Source organism: Paraphaeosphaeria sporulosa, assembly GCF_001642045.1.
Source record: "Paraphaeosphaeria sporulosa strain AP3s5-JAC2a unplaced genomic scaffold CC84scaffold_4, whole genome shotgun sequence".
Lineage (NCBI taxonomy): Eukaryota > Fungi > Ascomycota > Dothideomycetes > Pleosporales > Didymosphaeriaceae > Paraphaeosphaeria > Paraphaeosphaeria sporulosa.
The window spans coordinates 625,905-643,014 of NW_017253363.1; the positions used below are offsets into that span (position 1 = coordinate 625,905).

Consider the following 17,110-nt stretch of genomic DNA (forward strand, 5'->3'; position numbering starts at 1 on the left):
GCTACACTAGTCTCGCAGCCGCCAACTCAACGCCATGCACCGGAGCAGGATGGCCATCTTAGATGCGAGCCGTTCCCCCGGGTTGCTCACTTCGCAGATGAGTGCATAATAACCCACGTGTGACACCTGTGCGTTGAGTCTGATCAGATTCATCTCCGCTCAATACTCGTCTTGTCTTGTCTACATCACCAGCACAATGTCGAGCAACGCGACAAACGAGAAACTTGCGCCTAGCCAGGACCACATCGAGCGTTATGAGGATCACCCAGGTATGGGCCATCGCAGGAGCAGCTCCATCGCCGTCGATGCTTTCGGCCATCGCGATATCGATGACCGTGCGGAGGAAGCCAAAGGTCGGATGTCTGATGTCATTGACCCCAAGTACTGGTACTCATGGCGCTTCCTGGGAAGTATGTTTGCGGTAGGCATGGCTTTCATGGGCGGAATTGGAGGTAAGTGACTCTGTCGGACACCCATTGCCTTGGCGACATCGCTGACCTGTGGGAAAAGGTATTGCTCTCATCTCACCAATCCTTGCCAATATCAACGAGGACATTGGACCGTCACCGAATATCAACTGGGTGCCGCTCGTCAACCTTTGTGGTGGTGCAGTCTTCTTCCTCTTGGTCGGCTCACTGTCAGATATTTTCGGTCGACGATGGTATGAGGACCTCGTCTTACACTTCTTGCTACGACCAGTATAAGCTAACCGTTCTACAGGTTCTTCATTATCGGCTCTGTCATTTCACTAATCGGTTCAATCATTGGTGCTTGTGCTCAAAACGTCAATACCCTGATCGGCGCTGAGGTCTTCATCGGCATAGGTGTCGCCTTTCAACAGTCCTTCTTCTGGGTCGTTGCCGAGCTGGTTCCCATGAAATGGCGCTATATCGCGAACTCTTTCTGTTATGCCATGACCACTCCAACCAGTCCTCTGGCAGCAAGAGTAGCTTACAGCTTCCTGGAGTATCCGGGCGGGTGGCGTAATTGCTTCTACCTCCTCATCGCTATCAACGCTACCAGTGTTCTGGCATGGTACATCTTCTACCGTAAGCATCCTGATTCTAAAACTAAATTCACTTTGGCGGATGTGCCTAACCTAATCTCTGCAGACCCTCCGACTTTCAGCATGCTGCATCGCAAGGCGCTTGCAAAGGACCTCTTCTTCAGCTTCGACTGGATCGGTGTGATGCTATTCACTGGAGGCCTTTGCATCCTCATCTTCGGTCTTAACTGGGGTGGCGTCCTCTACCCGTGGAAGTCCGCCGCTGTTATCGCCACCATGGCCGTCGGCGGTAGCACGCTCTTCTTCGTCCTGCCAGCGTACGAGATCTTCATCCACAAGAAGGGCAGGTCGACCTACCTCCCACTTCATCTGTTCAAGAACATCCGCTTCCAGTCCGCCGCATGGAACACGGGCATCGCTGCTGGTGTATACTACGGGTTCGGCATTGTGTTCCCTCAGATCGTCCAGACTGTGTACTACGGAAGAGGAGAGATTAGCAGATACGACATCGGGACACTGGCTGGTCTTGTGCCCATGTGCTTCGTGTTTGCACAGATGTGCCACGGGTTTGTCGTCTGGTTCACAGGTCCCAAGTGGGGGATGATCGGAGGTGCAGTCATCGGTTGCGCCCTTCTCACTGCTGCTTCGGCCAATCTGAACAATCGCGCGTTAACCCAGGGCCTCATCATCCCTGGTGCTTTCGCTATCGGCATTGTCGAGTCTGTTTCTATCACTACTTCTACGTTCCCGCTGCGATCACAAGAAGAGATCGGCCAAGGCGGAGGATTGAGTGGCAGCACGCGGAATGTAAGTCAAGGTTCATGATTGAAAAGCTGATCATTGCTGACCGATCTAGTTCGTCTCCGCCATTGCCGTAGCAATCTACCAGTCCACACTCAGCAACCGTCTGCTCACCACCATCCCGCAACACGTCTACCCGGTCGCCCGCTCTTTGGGTCTTCCCGACGGTTCTCTCGACAATCTGCGCATGGCTCTTCAGGGCCAAGGCTCATTCGACGCAGTCCAAGGCCTTACTCCTCAGATCCAAGCTGCAGTGATGGAGCCCTACCGCCAGGCCTTCGTTTCTGCAGGTCAGACGGTTTTCTTAGTGTCATTGGCATTTTCAGGGTCGGCTCTCATTTTGTCTTTCTTTACTACGGAGAACGACGAGTCCACTGCGAACTTTGTCGCTACTCAGAGTGGCATTCAGAGAACACAAGAAAGCAAGGAGGAGATTGCGTCATCGTAGTCTAAAGCAGGGGATCTTGGTCTGAGGAAATAGACCGGTATTTATGAGGATTTGGTTATATATGGGGATAAGAACAAAGGGTCACTTATCGTTGTTACCAAGCGGCGTAATGAAGAAGTTCATGAATGTTGTCACACAATCATAAGTCAATGTGAAGCGTGTGACCTGATAAACTACATCATATTGTCATGTCTGTCGGAATTGCTCGAAGCAGAGCCGAGTGGTGGTTGCTCGCATCGTGAATTATCCAGGCGCGAGTTACCACGCTGATACCTGTACACCAAAGTTCTCGTTCTCCAGAAGTCTGTCTGGATCTCCCTTGTCATCGTTGAAAATGAGTTTTCGAAAATCTCGCGAACCCAAAATGGTTTTCGCAACTTCTAAAGTCCTTCCCTCTATCAGGCTTTACGTCATCGCCATGGAATATTCGCAAAGTGTCGATCTTCACTCCCATTTCGAAGGACACACCCAAGCACGCACGCACGCGGAGCAGCGGCTGGACGCTCCGCACCATCGGTACCTGCGTCTGCAAGCCACACCTTCTTCTCGCCTACTCGTCTGATATACCCCGCACGAACACCACGGTCCGTCCGAGCCGCGTCGAGCACGTGACTTCGCTCGTGCTGCCGGCATGCCCGCTACGGACGGTAAACAACTTCTCATAACAAGCGAATAACAGTACTGTGAGTTCCAAGTGAGCAGCTAGTACTGCACTATTCTGAGCGCGATCTTCCCAGGAACATCCATACACCATGTCCTATGACAAGATTCCCAGTGGGGCAACCCTCAAGCCAGAAAGGTTTGAGCTGAAGGTCCCGCAGCAGGACGTCGATCATTTTTATCAGTTGCTCAAGCTCTCTGTGTTGGCGCCGAAGACGTACGAGAATACGAGAACGGATCCGAATCAATTTGGCGTCAACCATGATTTTATGTCAAAGGCGAAAAAGCATTGGGAGAGCAGCTATGACTGGTGAGAACACCTTGTAAGTTATTGATGTACGCTGAAGTGAGCTAGGAGAAAACGAGAAATCAACATCAACTCTGTTCCCCAATATAAGGTCAAGATCACCGATGACGACGGCTACGAGTTCGACATTCATTTCGCAGCCTTATTCTCCGATAAGCAAGATGCTCTCCCCATAGTCTTCCTTCACGGGTGGCCCGGAAGCTTTCTGGAATTCCTGGGTATCTTAAAAGTCATCAAGAAGCAATACTCGGCGCAGGATCTTCCCTATCACATAGTTGTACCATCGCTGCCCGGCTATACTCTCTCCTCGGGCCCGCCTCTTGACAGAGACTTCACCACCGAAGACATCGCCCGGATAACCGACAAGTTGATGAACGGTCTTGGACTCTCAGGCTATATCGGCCAAGGCGGTGATGTTGGTAGTTACACTTGTCGACCACTAGCACTGTACCCAAGCTGCAAAGCAGTCCATTTGAATTTCAACATGATGGAGAGGCCAGAAGCAGCAGCCAACAGTAATGTCAGCGCTTCAGAAAAGAAAGGCTTAGAGCGCGCCGAGGACTTCTCCCAGCGAGCAAGCGCATACGCACTCGAACACGGTACAAGACCTGCAACGATTGGATTCGTACTGCAGTCCAGCCCACTTGCGCTTCTTGCCTGGATCGCTGAGAAATTTATAACATGGACCGACACCACTCCTGACCTCGACGACATCCTGGACTCTATAACTTTGTACTGGTTTACACAATCATTTCCCCGTTGCATCTACATCTACCGCCAATACCACGGTGCGAGAACGACCAGCGGAAACACGCCCCATGGTGATCCAAGATACCACTTCAAGAAGCCGTTTGGATACTCATACTTCCCGTTGGAGATCGCACCGATGCCGCTCTCGTGGGTGAAGACGAGTGGAAACCTGATTTGGTCGAAGGAGCATGATTCAGGTGGACACTTTGCAGCGTTCGAGAAACCGAAGGAGTTGTGGGAGGATGTGGAGAGTTTTGTGCAGGCGCTGAAGGCGGGGGGGTTTGATGGGAAAGTCGCGGACGGGCTGGCTGCTGAGGATGGGTAGAAGCTTTTGAAACTTTGGCTTCGCAACGTATCTAAGGTGTTGTAATTTAATGGGACAGAATGTTCTGAGACTCTATGTATTGCGATCAGATTATCCTGCCGATCGTCCATGAGTAATTAAGAGCGGCAGCGGTGGAAGTCGCCACGAACGTGCTTCTTGTACGTGGTCGGATAATACCGCATGATTACCAGTACCCGAAGACAAGGCGAAGTCGAACCGTGTAACGCATTCGGTAACGAGGCGGAGATACACGGTCGCCAGCGGCCTTCCGACACCCTAATGAGGGCCTTACGGCAGATCAGCATTTTGAACAAGTCGGAGAAGAATTAGGTACTCATTAATGTTGAACGGAGCATATCCAGACCTATCTTTGATCAAATTCGACTCAGAATACCAGCGCTCAGGTATGAATCCAACGGTCTGACATAGGCTTCTTCTAAACGCGCGACAACATATTGCGAATCGCGAAACAATTGCGCTCCCTCATATCCCAGGACCTAAGACAACTGAACTTTAAAGCTTTATAGTCAGGGGATGATTTCTTTGTCCTATTTCTTGTATTGCAAACGAAAGTCAGTATTGCAAGCGAAGTGAGATAGAGTGGTTTGGCAGAGATCTTCGTTGAGATAGGTCACTTAATTATCGAACCTTGGGACCTCGACAGGAGACACATTCCAGGATTCTACAAGATTTGTAGCAAGGCATTTTCATTCAGAATGCCACAGGAGGAAGGTTTTTGCAGCGATATTCACGTCCCAAGTGAACTGCCATCTCAAACGCTTGTGACCAAATCGTGGTGCCTTCTTCGCGCGGCATTGTGAGGATTATGGCCACCGTCGATTGGCGCTGGATGACGAAACTGTTGTGTCTGTGCGCGAGAAACCCATGCCCCTCAACAGTGTAACTGAAAACACTCCTAGTTCGACGACCCCAAGGTGCAGTCTATCACTACTGACTGCCAAGGACGAACGGATCCTACATACAACACAACCTAGTAGTATCCAACCTGGGAGCTTCCAGAAAGAGCACGCAGCTCCACTGTGAAGCTAACCACCCGCCACGATCACGTGGCCTCGAAATCGCATTCGACAGCTTGCATTGCATTATGGGCGAAAATGAATAGTAGGGGCTCGTATCACATCGTCATAACGCATCACTACACTATTCAGGCACTATGTATTTGAGGGGTATGTTGCAGTTCACTTGCCTTGCACAGTGCATCCCCGCATTCTGGGGTGCACTAATTGGGGGCCTGACTAGCCGGTTGAATATCCTTTCTGGATACCGTAACTTCAAAATTGAGGGCCAGCGAACATGCATTGAAATACACACCTGCTGGCCCGGTCAGCGTTTGCAATAATATGTATATAGTAGAAGCTTTGGTGGTGCCAACCACCCGTATTTGGACGTTGGTACCCAAAATCTCCTGAAAACAGCATCATGAACACGCTGTTGCTCTTGCTAGGAATTACGTCGCTTTCAACTGCTGTTGTCGACCCGGATCCCCCGGTCGCATGGCTCCCGAAATACAGTGGCGGACATCCACCGTATCTTTACGACCGTAACAGTATCGCACCGAAGTCGAAAACTTGCGAGGTCAGGTCCGGTGATCCCAGCGGCGACGACGCTTCTGCGATTCTTGAAGCGTTCGAGAAATGCAAAGAAGATGGTCATATTCTGTTTACGAATACTACCTACTACGTCGGCCGGGCTATGAAAACAACTGGCCTAAAAGATGTTGACATTGAGCTCCAAGGGACCATGGAGTGGTCGAAAGACATCGACTACTGGCTGAACAACTCAATTCCAATTGGTTTCCAAAACCAATCTGCAGCTTGGCTCCTCGGCGGCGGTATGTATTGCAATACACGATATGCAGCATACCGATAGTACCCTCCTACAATAAACAGTCTCTTGATATGACTCAGATCATCGAGCTACAATCACGTGTCCCGCTGACGTCTGATGCTCTGGCAGACAATATTCGCTTCTACGGACACGGGTATGGTACTCTCTTTGGTAACGGAGACGTGTGGTACGTTTTCAATAATGGAACAAGCAACTTGCAAGGCCGACCACATGCAATATCTATATACAACACAACGAATTCTCTTGTGGAGGGGTTACGTTTCATTCAATCTCAGATGTAAGTGAGCTGGATCATCTTGCGCGGGGGATGATGATTGTCGTGCTCGGTAATAAGAATCATCACACTGACACGATTTTCCGTTTAGGTGGACATCTACGGTTATGCGCAGCGAGCGGGTGGAGCTCAGCAATATCTACGTGAATAACAGCTGCATCACTCAGTTCGACCGCTGTAATGTAAACACGGATGGCGTTGATACCATCTACGCGAACTACATCACCTTCCTCCGATGGAGCGTTGAATCTGGCGATGTTAGTAGCATCAGAGTCATTGTACCGACTCAACAGCTAATCAATGGAGTTGCTAGGACAGCATCTCGATGAAGCAGAACAGTTCGAACATTTACATGGCGAACAACACTTTTCACAGAGGCCTTGCATATGCAATGGGAAGCATTGGACAGTACGAGAACCAAGTGAACTTTATCGAGAACATCACCGCAATCGACACAGTTTTCATTGATACCGCATACGCTGGGCGAATCAAGAGTTGGACAGGGCGAAACACTGGAGTGCCACCTAATGGTGGTGGTGGCGGTCTGGGATGGGCCCGTAACATCTCATTCACCAACTTTACCCTTCAGAACGTGGACACTCCCTGGTACATAACTCAATGCACCAGTTACAATGGTGTCAAAGGTGGATGCGACACAAGTTTATTCCATATCGACAACATGCACTGGGGGAACACCACGGGCACCACAAAGAATAATCTGGTCCTGAGCCTACAATGCAGTGGCGCAGCACCGTGCACTAACATCAACATTTTCGACAACGACCTCACGGTTCACAAGAATGGGACAACGCCAACAGAGTTCCTTTGCAGTAACGTGGACGATCCTAAGGGCTTCAAATGTACGGGGAAAGCGCCAAATACGTCGGGATGACTAGCGAAAGGTAAACGAATGTGCTCTCCCAAATTTGTATATGGAACAGTCCCTTACCAATACAAAACTTTAAAGTAATCCGTGTTCACTAAAAAAAGAGTGCTTCGCCGCTCCGCGATATCTCCCTACCGCTGGACACGCTGACGGTAAGGCAACCCAACCATTCAGAATGACGTCAATCGAATAAGATGTTTGGAGCGCCGGATCCCGCCGGAGCGCGACTGATCCACGAATGTTCAAGTATTGGCACACAACAGTTCTAATGTTCTGACAATCTTACTGATGGTGTATGCGCGATTTATCGCGATGGTCTGGTCTTCCTATGGAAAGCGGCTCTCTGAAGCTGAGGTCATCGAGGCGCAGGGAAAGCGAAAGTGAAGTAAAAGAGGCGGTCGATGCTGATCTGCGGCTTCACGGGATTGCCGCAACCCACAAGTTACTGTTACTTCACAATTAAGCATCAGTGGCGCTAGTTCTACAAAGCTTATTTGGTCCGGCATAACACTGTGATGACCGCCAGCGCACAGTAAGCACCAGGCATCACAGAAAGCGCCGGCTTCGGCGCGCCGAGCTTCCCGCTCAATGTGGTAGTTATTTGGCTTCGCACGGCGGTTTTGGAGTATCGGGTGCTACTGCAAAGGGTATCCGTCGATACAAAGCGCAGTCGTGCTGCTGCCCCTTGATCTATTGGCCCAATTGAGCTTAGTCGCAGCGCTACTGCGTCAACGCTGTGCAAACCGGACAGCACCCCAGGCGTGTATACTCGAATAGCAGTTTTGAAACGTAACATCAACGAACTAGGCGTTATTTTCCTATGCACGCAATCTGTTTCGGTGTTGCTTTTAGGTCACGTTGCTGATATCGAGCCCCGCATTGTGCGATTTGCTGTAATGGGACACTTCTACCTCGGACGCGATTACTAGCGCTGCTAGTTGGCCAATTCGCACGTTCGAATGCTACCGTTCGGTCTCTCTCAGCAATCAGCGAACAAGCTCTTACTCAGATGACAGAGGAGTGGGTTATCAACGTTAGTGCGTCTATGGAATCAGCCACCATGTCGAGTGGTCACATGGGGTTTCTTTGTTGAAATGTGTGACAAGACTGTCACAGTCATAGCGCACTTTTATGCCGACTTGACTGCAGATGCATACAATAATATCTTGTGCCCCGCTCCTTTCTTTTTGCTCCATACACACAGCGAATAGTTTATCCAGAGGACAAAATGTGTGGCATATCATGCGTCATCACCTTGAAGGGCAATGCTCCGAAGTCGAACAGCTATGGTGCAAAGAACTTGGCGCAAGCTTACGAGCTAGAGCGTGCTCTTCTGAGCGAGCAGATGGATGGGTCTCTCGAAGCGATCAAACATCGAGGTCCTGATGATCGAGGGTATTGGTTTAGCGATTACAACCGTGTGGGTATGCAAATGGCTTCCCAATGTCTGTATTAATAATTGACGAGCAACAGCTCTCGGGCACGTCCGTCTATCCATTCTGGACCTATCTCCAGAGGCTCAGCAGCCATTCCACGATCCTGAAAACACCGTTCATGCTGTCGTGTGCGGTGAGTTCTATGACTGGGAAGACATTCGTGACGATCTCATGAAGAAGGGCTACACATTTGGTTCGCATTGTGATTCCGAGATCTTGCTTGCCCTGTACCAAGAGTATGGCATGTCCATGATGGAGTATCTCAGAGGCGAATTCGCGTTTGTTCTCTATGATAGCAAAGCCGAAACTATCGTTGCGGCGAGAGACCGATATGGAGTGAAGCCACTATTTTACACTGTACATGATGGACGGATTTTCATCGCAAGCGAGATGAAAGCGTTTCTGGCCTTTGGGTGGCAGCCTGAGTGGGATGTACAAAGTCTCATAGAATGTGGGTATCTCACCGATACACGAACGCTTTTCCAAGGCGTATCAAGGATCCAGGCAGGCCGCTACTTGAGTCTTCAGTCGTATAGAACCATTACCCAGACGGAGTATTGGAACATTGAGTATCCGGATAAGGTATTTCAAGCCCAAAGGCACTTTCTCGTAACTACAGAGCTTGTCTAATAAGTTTAACAGCACGAGACCGAGACGAGGTCCGAACAAGAAATGATTGAAGGTGTTCGGGAACGACTACTCGATGCCGTTAGTGTACGGCTTCGAGCCGATGTTCCTGTTGGAATCTTTTTGTCTGGTGGCCTCGATAGCTCCGCGATAGCAGGGATGATCAAACACCTAATAGTAGAGAAGGGGGTTCGTCTGGGCAACGAAGGATCCGCAACTGCTAACATAAAATGCTTTTCCATAAAGTTTCTGGACGGGCCAGGTGATGAATTTGATGAAGAACGTATGTATACTTCGACACATGCATGTATTTCCACGCTAACGTTGCGTGCTAGCAATTGCACAAAGAACGGCAGAATGGCTAGGAGTCAAGAAGCACGTTGTCCGCATGACAGAAGAAGAGTTTGTAAAGAACTACTCCGACGCTGCATGGTTCTGTGAGCATCCTCTTTCGGACCTCAACTTTATTGCAAAGGTCGCCCTATCTCGAATCACACGCGCGAACGGTGTCAAGGTCATCCTTACCGGTGAAGGGTCGGATGAGCAATTCGCCGGATATGGACAGCTACTTGCAGATTTCTTGCGCGAACCGGATCAAAGCTGGACCTCGCAGAGCTTGCCCCGCTTGCCGAACAACCTTCGACTGAAGTTGCTAGCGGAAGAAGAGCAAGGCAAAAGTGGCGACCAGAAGACAATCAAGAACTTTCGCATTGCCGATCCTCCATCCGCAGCTTACGCGAGGAAGCAGATCAATAACGTCAGCATTATCTCCATGACTTCACTAATGAACGCGCAGCCGCTACTATCACCTTGGGTCCAGCAGGAGTTTGGCGTTCAAGACCCACGAGTGGTGGGCGTCCACAACCTTCTGACAGGTACCGTACGCAAGAAGATCCAACTCAAGTGGCATACCTTGCACTCCGCATTATATATCTGGCAGAAGTTTTTCCTGCAAAACATACTTTTGACGGCGTTGGGTGATAGGGTGGAAATGGCGAATTCAATCGAAGGTCGCCAGCCTTTCCTTGATCACAACCTGACCGAGTACGTCAATGGTCTTCCCCCCTCAGTCAAACTCCGATACGATCCCGAGACAAACTCGCTTAATGAAAAGTGGATCCTCAAGGAGGCTGCGAAGCCCTTTATCACTGAAGTATGGAACCAGATGGTTTTGCCGAGTACGTAACTGATCATAGCACAGGAGCTTTACAAGCGACGAAAACACCCCTTCTCTGCACCAGTTACGTACGCAGTAGATGGCCCACTTCATCGATATATTGGCTCGTTGATGAGCAAGGAGAACATCGACCAGCTTGGCTTCCTGGATTGGGAGAAGTGCAAGTCCTTGGTGGAGGATGGATTTGTGCATAAAAACGCTGTCGAGATGAGGAAACTGTTCATGGTCTCTCAACTAGTTGAGCTAAGTAGACGCTTTGGTGTGAAGCGAGCTGAGCCAGAGTATGCACTTCGCCCGAATGAAGCAGGCATCCAAGAGTCCCAAGAGCCGCTGGCCGGGACCTCAAGCTTGAGCAGGTTGTAAGTCAGACAGGATAGCGTTTAGTACTGCAGGAGTGGAACGTTTCGGGGAGTAATGAGTGTGTTTATTCTTGAAAGCGCACTCCAGAATGCATAGGGGTTCGGACAGAAACATGCGAAGCAACATTTTGGCCCACCCTCTTTCTCCACTATATTGATACGGCCATCCCCGGTTTAACATACATGTCCACTATCACAGCTACCACTGCAGTGATACTGTCCTAGCCAGTTTTCGTCTCCATACGGGTTCAAGCCCAAAAACCACCCATTGAGCGTCTGCTGGAGATAGTCCAGATTCTGGGGCTGGCCATGTGCCTTTCCATCATCCGAGCAAGGATAATCCAACGACAATCCTCTACCCCCATTCAGTCCCGTCTGGTCACCCGACGTGAACCAGCCATTGTAGTTCCCAATGACCTTGATTGCATTGTTGTTGTTATCGTCCAACTGCTTCCTCAAGAACGAAGCTCCAGCATCGACACTCTTTGCTACGTCGTTTGTGCACTGCCCATCCGGGTAGTTCTCGCAAGCGACTTGCATAAGGCCTGGAGTTGGGCCACCAGCATCGGCGTTGCAGGACGACTCTTGCATGGCGATGAAAGCGAGGAACACAGGATCGATTTGGTGCTTATCACCGGCTTGCTGGAAAGCCCAATCGTACTGCTCACACGCGGATCCAGCGTTCGCATAAAAGGTTTTCCGGTCGATTTTGATGAGGGAGTCCCAGGAAAGGTAGGGCGCTGTCCATCCGTCCGCTTCCATGCCACTGTTAAGCCAGTCCTCGGATCTGAAGGTGTTTTAAGTATGCAGTTCCAGTATGGCCAACATTGAAGACTCCTTACCCGTTAGGACCTGCACCAGGTGTTACTTCTTCAGTGGCGCCTTGAGCATCAGGATTCGTTCCCAGTCCGATACTGGCAGATTGGGCATGGGCTATTGCTGAGCAAGCTGCCAGCTGCAAAATAATTTTCTGAATAGTCATTTCGTTACAAATTTGAGGAGTTCCAGGTATGACTTGAGATGGATTGAAAGGTTGTAGTGTGATTCTCGTGCTTTACAGTCTCCTTATCTACCTTTTCGACTTTCGAAGTACCGATTACACATAGTCCGTAGTGTTCTATCAATTGCCGCTAACGTACAAAGCTCTCAGCACTGCTAGAACGCGTAGCGCTTGATGACGATGTTTCTCCGCTGTAGTACTTGCCGCTCGTAACATGTAATGAGGCGGAGTTGTCTGAGACCACCATCACCTACGCAGTACGCTAAGCCAACCTATGGACGTTTGCTATTGGCTCTTAAGCGAAAATTGACGATCTCCTCGTCGGACTTGCGAATTACTAGTGATTACTGACCACGGACTCACTTTTGATTGGCTGATCTTACTTGCTCTACGTTTCGGACAATTTACACGCTTCCAAGAACCCGTAGACTTGGCGCTAGGACAAAAAGCACGTACCTATAGAACCTGAGAAATACCTGGCCATGCACTGTTAAGGCATGGCAGCTGGTGTTGAACAGGGAGGTCTCTAGCTACCATGGAACTACCGACGGCCGCGGCCGCACACCACTGACAAATAACTCGACATCAAGCTAGGCAAAGAGCTAAATTTCGATAATCATTGTCGATCCTCATCGAGGATCATTTTCGCTTTCGGAGATATCAATGATCGCTAACTGTTTTGAGTGGCGCTTGGTCAATATGCAACTATGATAGGCTCGCTTGCCCGCAAGCTTGATCTTTCTGGGACAGAACACCTGCACCAAAACGACGTTCCACCATCCCCAGGGGTCTTTTCTGAACGTTCTGACTTCGACCTTTCGGAAGATGGTCAACCGTCGACGGCGCGGAAGCCTCCCGGGAGAATTGGGCCAGGAAGAGTGGTACCCCTAGAGACTATAGCGCACCGTCTTCTCACAGTTCCTAGAAACTATATAGCGATGTTGCCTTCCTTTTAGTTGACATATCCGGTCTGTTGAAAATGCTACAAAGTCTTAACGGCTGTCATCTCCTAACATTGTCACTGTTTGATATAATTTCCGACAATCATTCAAGATGCGCGACCACATCGTAGTGCTAGGTCTTATCTCCAGCAGCTTCGTTGCTGCGTCGCCGATTTCACCTTTCGGGCGTCATCTCTCCGCAGCATCCACGTCAGCCCCTGCTGGGCATGAATGGCGGATAGCGGGCCCAAGTGACAGTAAGTCTCTCGCTGAAACCGGGTATCGGCGCAGTTGACTGACTTGACCGTCTTGATTCTTTAGGCCGGTCACCATGTCCCATGTTGAATTCGATGAGCAACCATGGATGGCTGCCGCATAACGGCAAGAACATTGACCTCGCCACTATCCAGTCCGCTTTCCAATCTGCTATGGGATTTTCCACTGAGTCCTTCATCAGCATCACGGAACAGGCCCTCACCCTTTCGACCACAGGCAACAGTTCGACTTTCCATCTTTCTGACCTGGCACACCACAATGCCATCGAGCACGACGGCTCGCTATCGCGGAATGACCAATTTTTTGGTGATGATCTCCACTTCAATCCCAAAATATGGGCGACGACCGCACAGCGATACGGCATCAGGGTTCCATTCAGCACGCCAGTCATCACCGTGGAGACAGCTTCAAAAGCACGTGCTGCGCGAGTGAGGGACGCGAAACTCGTTAATCCAGCCTTCAATTTGACGGACCAATCGGGGAGCATAGGGGAGACCAGTATCTTCTTGACGGCCTTCTGGGACCAGAGTGCGGGTGGCGTCCCAAAGGACTATGCGCGGGTTCTTTTCGGTAAGCACCCTCCGTGGACGGACATTGAATTATTGAGTTGCATGACTTGCTGACCTAAAAAATAGAGCAGGAGCGCATCCCGTACGCCGAGGGCTTTGTGAAGGGAAACCATACCTTGGCGGATATAGTCACAATGATTTCCGCCGTCAGCGCTGTCAAAGTATGAGTCGAGAGGAAATGCAAATCCAGATCACCAAAGGCTGCATTTCAGAGCAACCCGTCTCGGATGACGGTTTTATGCAAATAGAGTGCTTAGACTCCATGCAGTAATATCTCTGGCCTTCCAGTATCGTACACTGCAACCTCGTTTACATTCGTTGCTTTGCTGATCAATCCACCCAACCTACATTACTACTATTCGCGCTACTTCCTCAGATGATCACATATATGCACGAGACCCACTCAGCAAGTCATAAGGTTGTGTCAAACCATACAAAACATTTGTGTGGCCTCAGTTTGATGTGCCAATCCAGGCGTATACTAAGAAAGTCAAGTGATTCCCTTAGCAAGCGCCTCGTGAGTATGTGAGCAAATCACACCACCGTACATGATAGAAGTATATATGAAGCGCGCAGAACCCCTAGATTAGTTCTTCACCATTCTCTATTATCTCTCCATTTCCGACAAGATAATCAACTGACTAGAAGAACATCGCAATATTGCCCTCGAGCACATCACCGTTCTACATATCGGAAAAATGAGTGTGTCGAACAGCGACAATCTCTTAACGGAGCAAGACCAATCACTCATCAGAGCTGGCATCGACTTCCTGAAAGAGTACTTTGCGGACCAAGGGGAAGGAGCGAAGGAAGTAGGCAAGACGAAAAAAGAGCAGGTGAACCAGACCAAGCGCACAAACCCCGACAATGCAGCGACTCGGTCTGCACAAGATTCACCTCGTCTCTCAAAAACGGCCATCGGACGCCGTATATTCGAATTGCAGGACCTACCTCAGCTGTGCGTGATCACCGTGGAAGTGCACCAGGTAGCCGGTAAAGATGGTACTGGGGAAGTTGAACCTGGTTGGAATCGCGTCTACAACACATCTTTGAAAGAGAAAGCGATAGGAGAGTTGCTCAGGAACGACTTCCCTAGGATCTACCACACGGCCATTGTTAGTACGCGAACAAGCGACCACGTTGATCAGATCATTATCTTTGACGGCACACAGTTATCCAGCAGCACCAAAAACCTGTCGGCGAAGTTTGAACCAAAAATCTATGACTGTCCAGAGCTGAATGCATCACTCAAAGTCAGCATTGAAGCCCGAGCCGCCTCGGGGTGCGAGCAAGGAGAGCAGTTTTTGGCTGTTAGGTGCAAGACCACGGGGCAATATATCTTTGTAGGAGACGATCATGATAACAAGTCATATCAGGCAGCTCTGTTGGCGTTGATCAGAGGTCGCGCCAGTGCAACGAGCGATGATTCACCTCGTGGCGCTGTTCAGGCTACGCCAAGTGCGCACAAGGGCCCTACGTTCGTACGTCCTCTCAAATTCTTCTACAACGTATCGAACAATAACGGGTCACCGACCACATTCAATCCTCGTCTGCCAGGATGCGAAGCAGAGGGCGGGACCCAGGATGGCAACATGCTAGAGTTCATGTTCCGTATACGCATGCAAATCGCTTTCAGCCACGCAGAGAAGGCCCTACAGCTGGATTATGATATGGTTTCCGGCGTACCCCACACGCAAGGCTCGAACGGAGAGTCCAAATCATTGACCGTGCTAGATATCGTGCGCAGTATTGTGGGAGATGAGTTAGATAAGAACGAAGGTGACGTCAAGAACCACCTCAATCTGCTTAAGCAAGTTCTTTTAGGCCTTAAGGTGCGGCGCATCTATCCACCTCCGCCAAGTTGGGACTACTACCGCAAGCAAAACTTCCAGGCGCCTTTCGCCATTGATGATGTTTCTATGGAAGATGGTATCAAGGGTAAATCGCCCTACCAGGTATTGAAGGAAAAGTACAATATCGAAAGCAAGCACCAATATCTTCCACTAGTTGGGAGATTCGAATCGAGAAGCTTTAAGGCGTGGTTTCCGCTAGAGCATCTTGCTATTGAGCCGGGTCAGCACATTACAAACTGCGCTGTCCTAAGGCCGATCTTGAAGCAGCAAATAACGAACCGCCGGGGCGCCATAATGCAACTTCTCAATGACAAGAGCAAAGCTATCTGGAGCGAGATCAACCGTCCACGCACCCAGGAAACCTCTCCGGCACTGTTGTGGAAGCAAGATGATCCGGACGCGGTTAACATCGATCCTCTTACGTTTGCTATGAAGTAGCGATATGACTTATGGAAAACATCTACTCGCCTCATTGTCTCTCTGTTTCATGTCATTCTCAACTTAATCACCTTTCAACTCTGCGGCTATCGATCAACTCAACCACATTCTTTCTTGTTCTACAGCACTCCTTATCATTCAAAATCCTGATTCTTTCAGTATTTGGACGCTTCTTGGAATCTCCGATGTTCCAGCATCACATCGCTTACTGCGATTGGCTCATTTTCCCATGTCGCGCAAGTATTTCCACATTCTGAATCTCAACATTCCCCCCACGTAGTCGTGAGTCTCACTTCGCAATGATCAAATTGGAAGTATTCACGTATTTCTACAAGTCAAGGCGTATTCTAATAAATGAGATAGGCGACATGCCCGCACATCAAGGTACCGAGGGTTCAACGAGCGCATTTCACAACGTTCACGTCCGCATTTCGCGAACCGTGCTACAATTTTAGACGCCTTATAGTTTTCTCTTAGCCTAATTCCTATGCCTCTAATTCAATACACTCATTCAAAAAAAAAAATTTGTACAAGATTACCTCGATGTGAATTCAAGTCCAAATATTGATCGCACCAAGGGAGGCTACCTATGCTGTCCAGCTCACGCGAAGACAAGTCAGAGTAAAGGCTAGCTACCTAGGTACTACCTATAGTCCAGCAACAGAGCTAAATGTAGCCAAAAACGCTTCGTCCATCACCATCCACCCGTATCCGTTCTTGTCCAGCTTTGCTGGCGCGCTCAGTACCCTTTTCAAACTCCGCCGAATCTTTCAAACTGCCTAATTCCAGATCGCGTGCATTTTTGACAAACATCTACGGCCCCGGGCTGTGGCAGTCCTGCTATTACTTCAATCAGAGCTCCATTGTTCTTTGCTTCTAGTACACCCGGTGCGTAAGCTTTTTATGCTACAATATCCGCGGACGTGGAGAGATGTTTTCATTCCATTGCTAATTATTTTGCCGAAATTTTCGCATCACTACGTTCAATACAGAAGTGCCCTCGAAACTGCGTCTGAATCATTCGTGTGATACTCCGAGCTCCGAGGCCGGGATGTAGTGCTGATTGCTTAACGCTCATTGGTGAGTCATCCCGTCCTCTTGAACATAG

General features: G+C 49.6%; 7 protein-coding genes across 7 annotated transcripts; 6 read left to right on the top strand and 1 right to left on the bottom strand.

Moving 5' to 3' along the window:
- Nucleotides 1-196: 196 nt before the first annotated feature.
- Nucleotides 197-2,361, top strand: CC84DRAFT_1195199 (MFS general substrate transporter; the record flags this gene model as incomplete). The annotated part of the gene is made up of 5 exons (XM_018181394.1): nt 197-452; nt 511-661; nt 721-1,049; nt 1,113-1,813; nt 1,863-2,361. 5 exons carry the CDS (start codon nt 197-199, stop codon nt 2,253-2,255), a joined length of 1,830 nt encoding a protein of 609 aa, XP_018037137.1. The 3' UTR covers nt 2,256-2,361.
- Nucleotides 2,362-2,716: 355 nt separating this feature from the next.
- Nucleotides 2,717-4,352, top strand: CC84DRAFT_1241493 (epoxide hydrolase). The gene is made up of 2 exons (XM_018184054.1): nt 2,717-3,225; nt 3,271-4,352. The coding sequence occupies exons 1-2, from the start codon at nt 3,008-3,010 to the stop codon at nt 4,295-4,297; spliced, it is 1,245 nt and encodes a 414-aa protein (XP_018037138.1). The 5' UTR covers nt 2,717-3,007; the 3' UTR covers nt 4,298-4,352.
- A 1,459-nt stretch (nt 4,353-5,811) lies between these two features.
- CC84DRAFT_1241499 (exo-polygalacturonase) lies at nt 5,812-7,492 on the top strand (the record flags this gene model as incomplete). Its single annotated transcript, XM_018184055.1, has 5 exons — nt 5,812-5,844; nt 5,879-6,149; nt 6,275-6,443; nt 6,532-6,697; nt 6,754-7,492. 5 exons carry the CDS (start codon nt 5,812-5,814, stop codon nt 7,330-7,332), a joined length of 1,218 nt encoding a protein of 405 aa, XP_018037139.1. The 3' UTR covers nt 7,333-7,492.
- Nucleotides 7,493-8,525: 1,033 nt separating this feature from the next.
- Nucleotides 8,526-10,929, top strand: CC84DRAFT_1241501 (glutamine-hydrolyzing asparagine synthase; the record flags this gene model as incomplete). The annotated part of the gene is made up of 5 exons (XM_018184056.1): nt 8,526-8,750; nt 8,800-9,371; nt 9,405-9,672; nt 9,725-10,542; nt 10,591-10,929. Exons 1-5 carry the CDS (start codon nt 8,555-8,557, stop codon nt 10,927-10,929), a joined length of 2,193 nt encoding a protein of 730 aa, XP_018037140.1. The 5' UTR covers nt 8,526-8,554.
- Nucleotides 10,930-10,995: 66 nt separating this feature from the next.
- Nucleotides 10,996-11,950, bottom strand: CC84DRAFT_1204469 (glycoside hydrolase family 23 protein). Its single transcript, XM_018181906.1, has 2 exons — nt 11,768-11,950; nt 10,996-11,712 (listed from the first exon to the last, which is right to left on the bottom strand). The coding sequence occupies exons 1-2, from the start codon at nt 11,905-11,907 to the stop codon at nt 11,100-11,102; spliced, it is 753 nt and encodes a 250-aa protein (XP_018037141.1). The 5' UTR covers nt 11,908-11,950; the 3' UTR covers nt 10,996-11,099.
- Nucleotides 11,951-12,570: 620 nt separating this feature from the next.
- Nucleotides 12,571-13,878, top strand: CC84DRAFT_1241503 (Cloroperoxidase; the record flags this gene model as incomplete). Its single annotated transcript, XM_018184057.1, has 3 exons — nt 12,571-13,123; nt 13,188-13,712; nt 13,778-13,878. Exons 1-3 carry the CDS (start codon nt 12,979-12,981, stop codon nt 13,876-13,878), a joined length of 771 nt encoding a protein of 256 aa, XP_018037142.1. The 5' UTR covers nt 12,571-12,978.
- A 439-nt stretch (nt 13,879-14,317) lies between these two features.
- Nucleotides 14,318-14,930, top strand: CC84DRAFT_1163084 (uncharacterized protein). Its single transcript, XM_018178170.1, has 2 exons — nt 14,318-14,830; nt 14,884-14,930. The coding sequence occupies exons 1-2, from the start codon at nt 14,410-14,412 to the stop codon at nt 14,919-14,921; spliced, it is 459 nt and encodes a 152-aa protein (XP_018037143.1). The 5' UTR covers nt 14,318-14,409; the 3' UTR covers nt 14,922-14,930.
- Nucleotides 14,931-17,110: the final 2,180 nt, after the last annotated feature.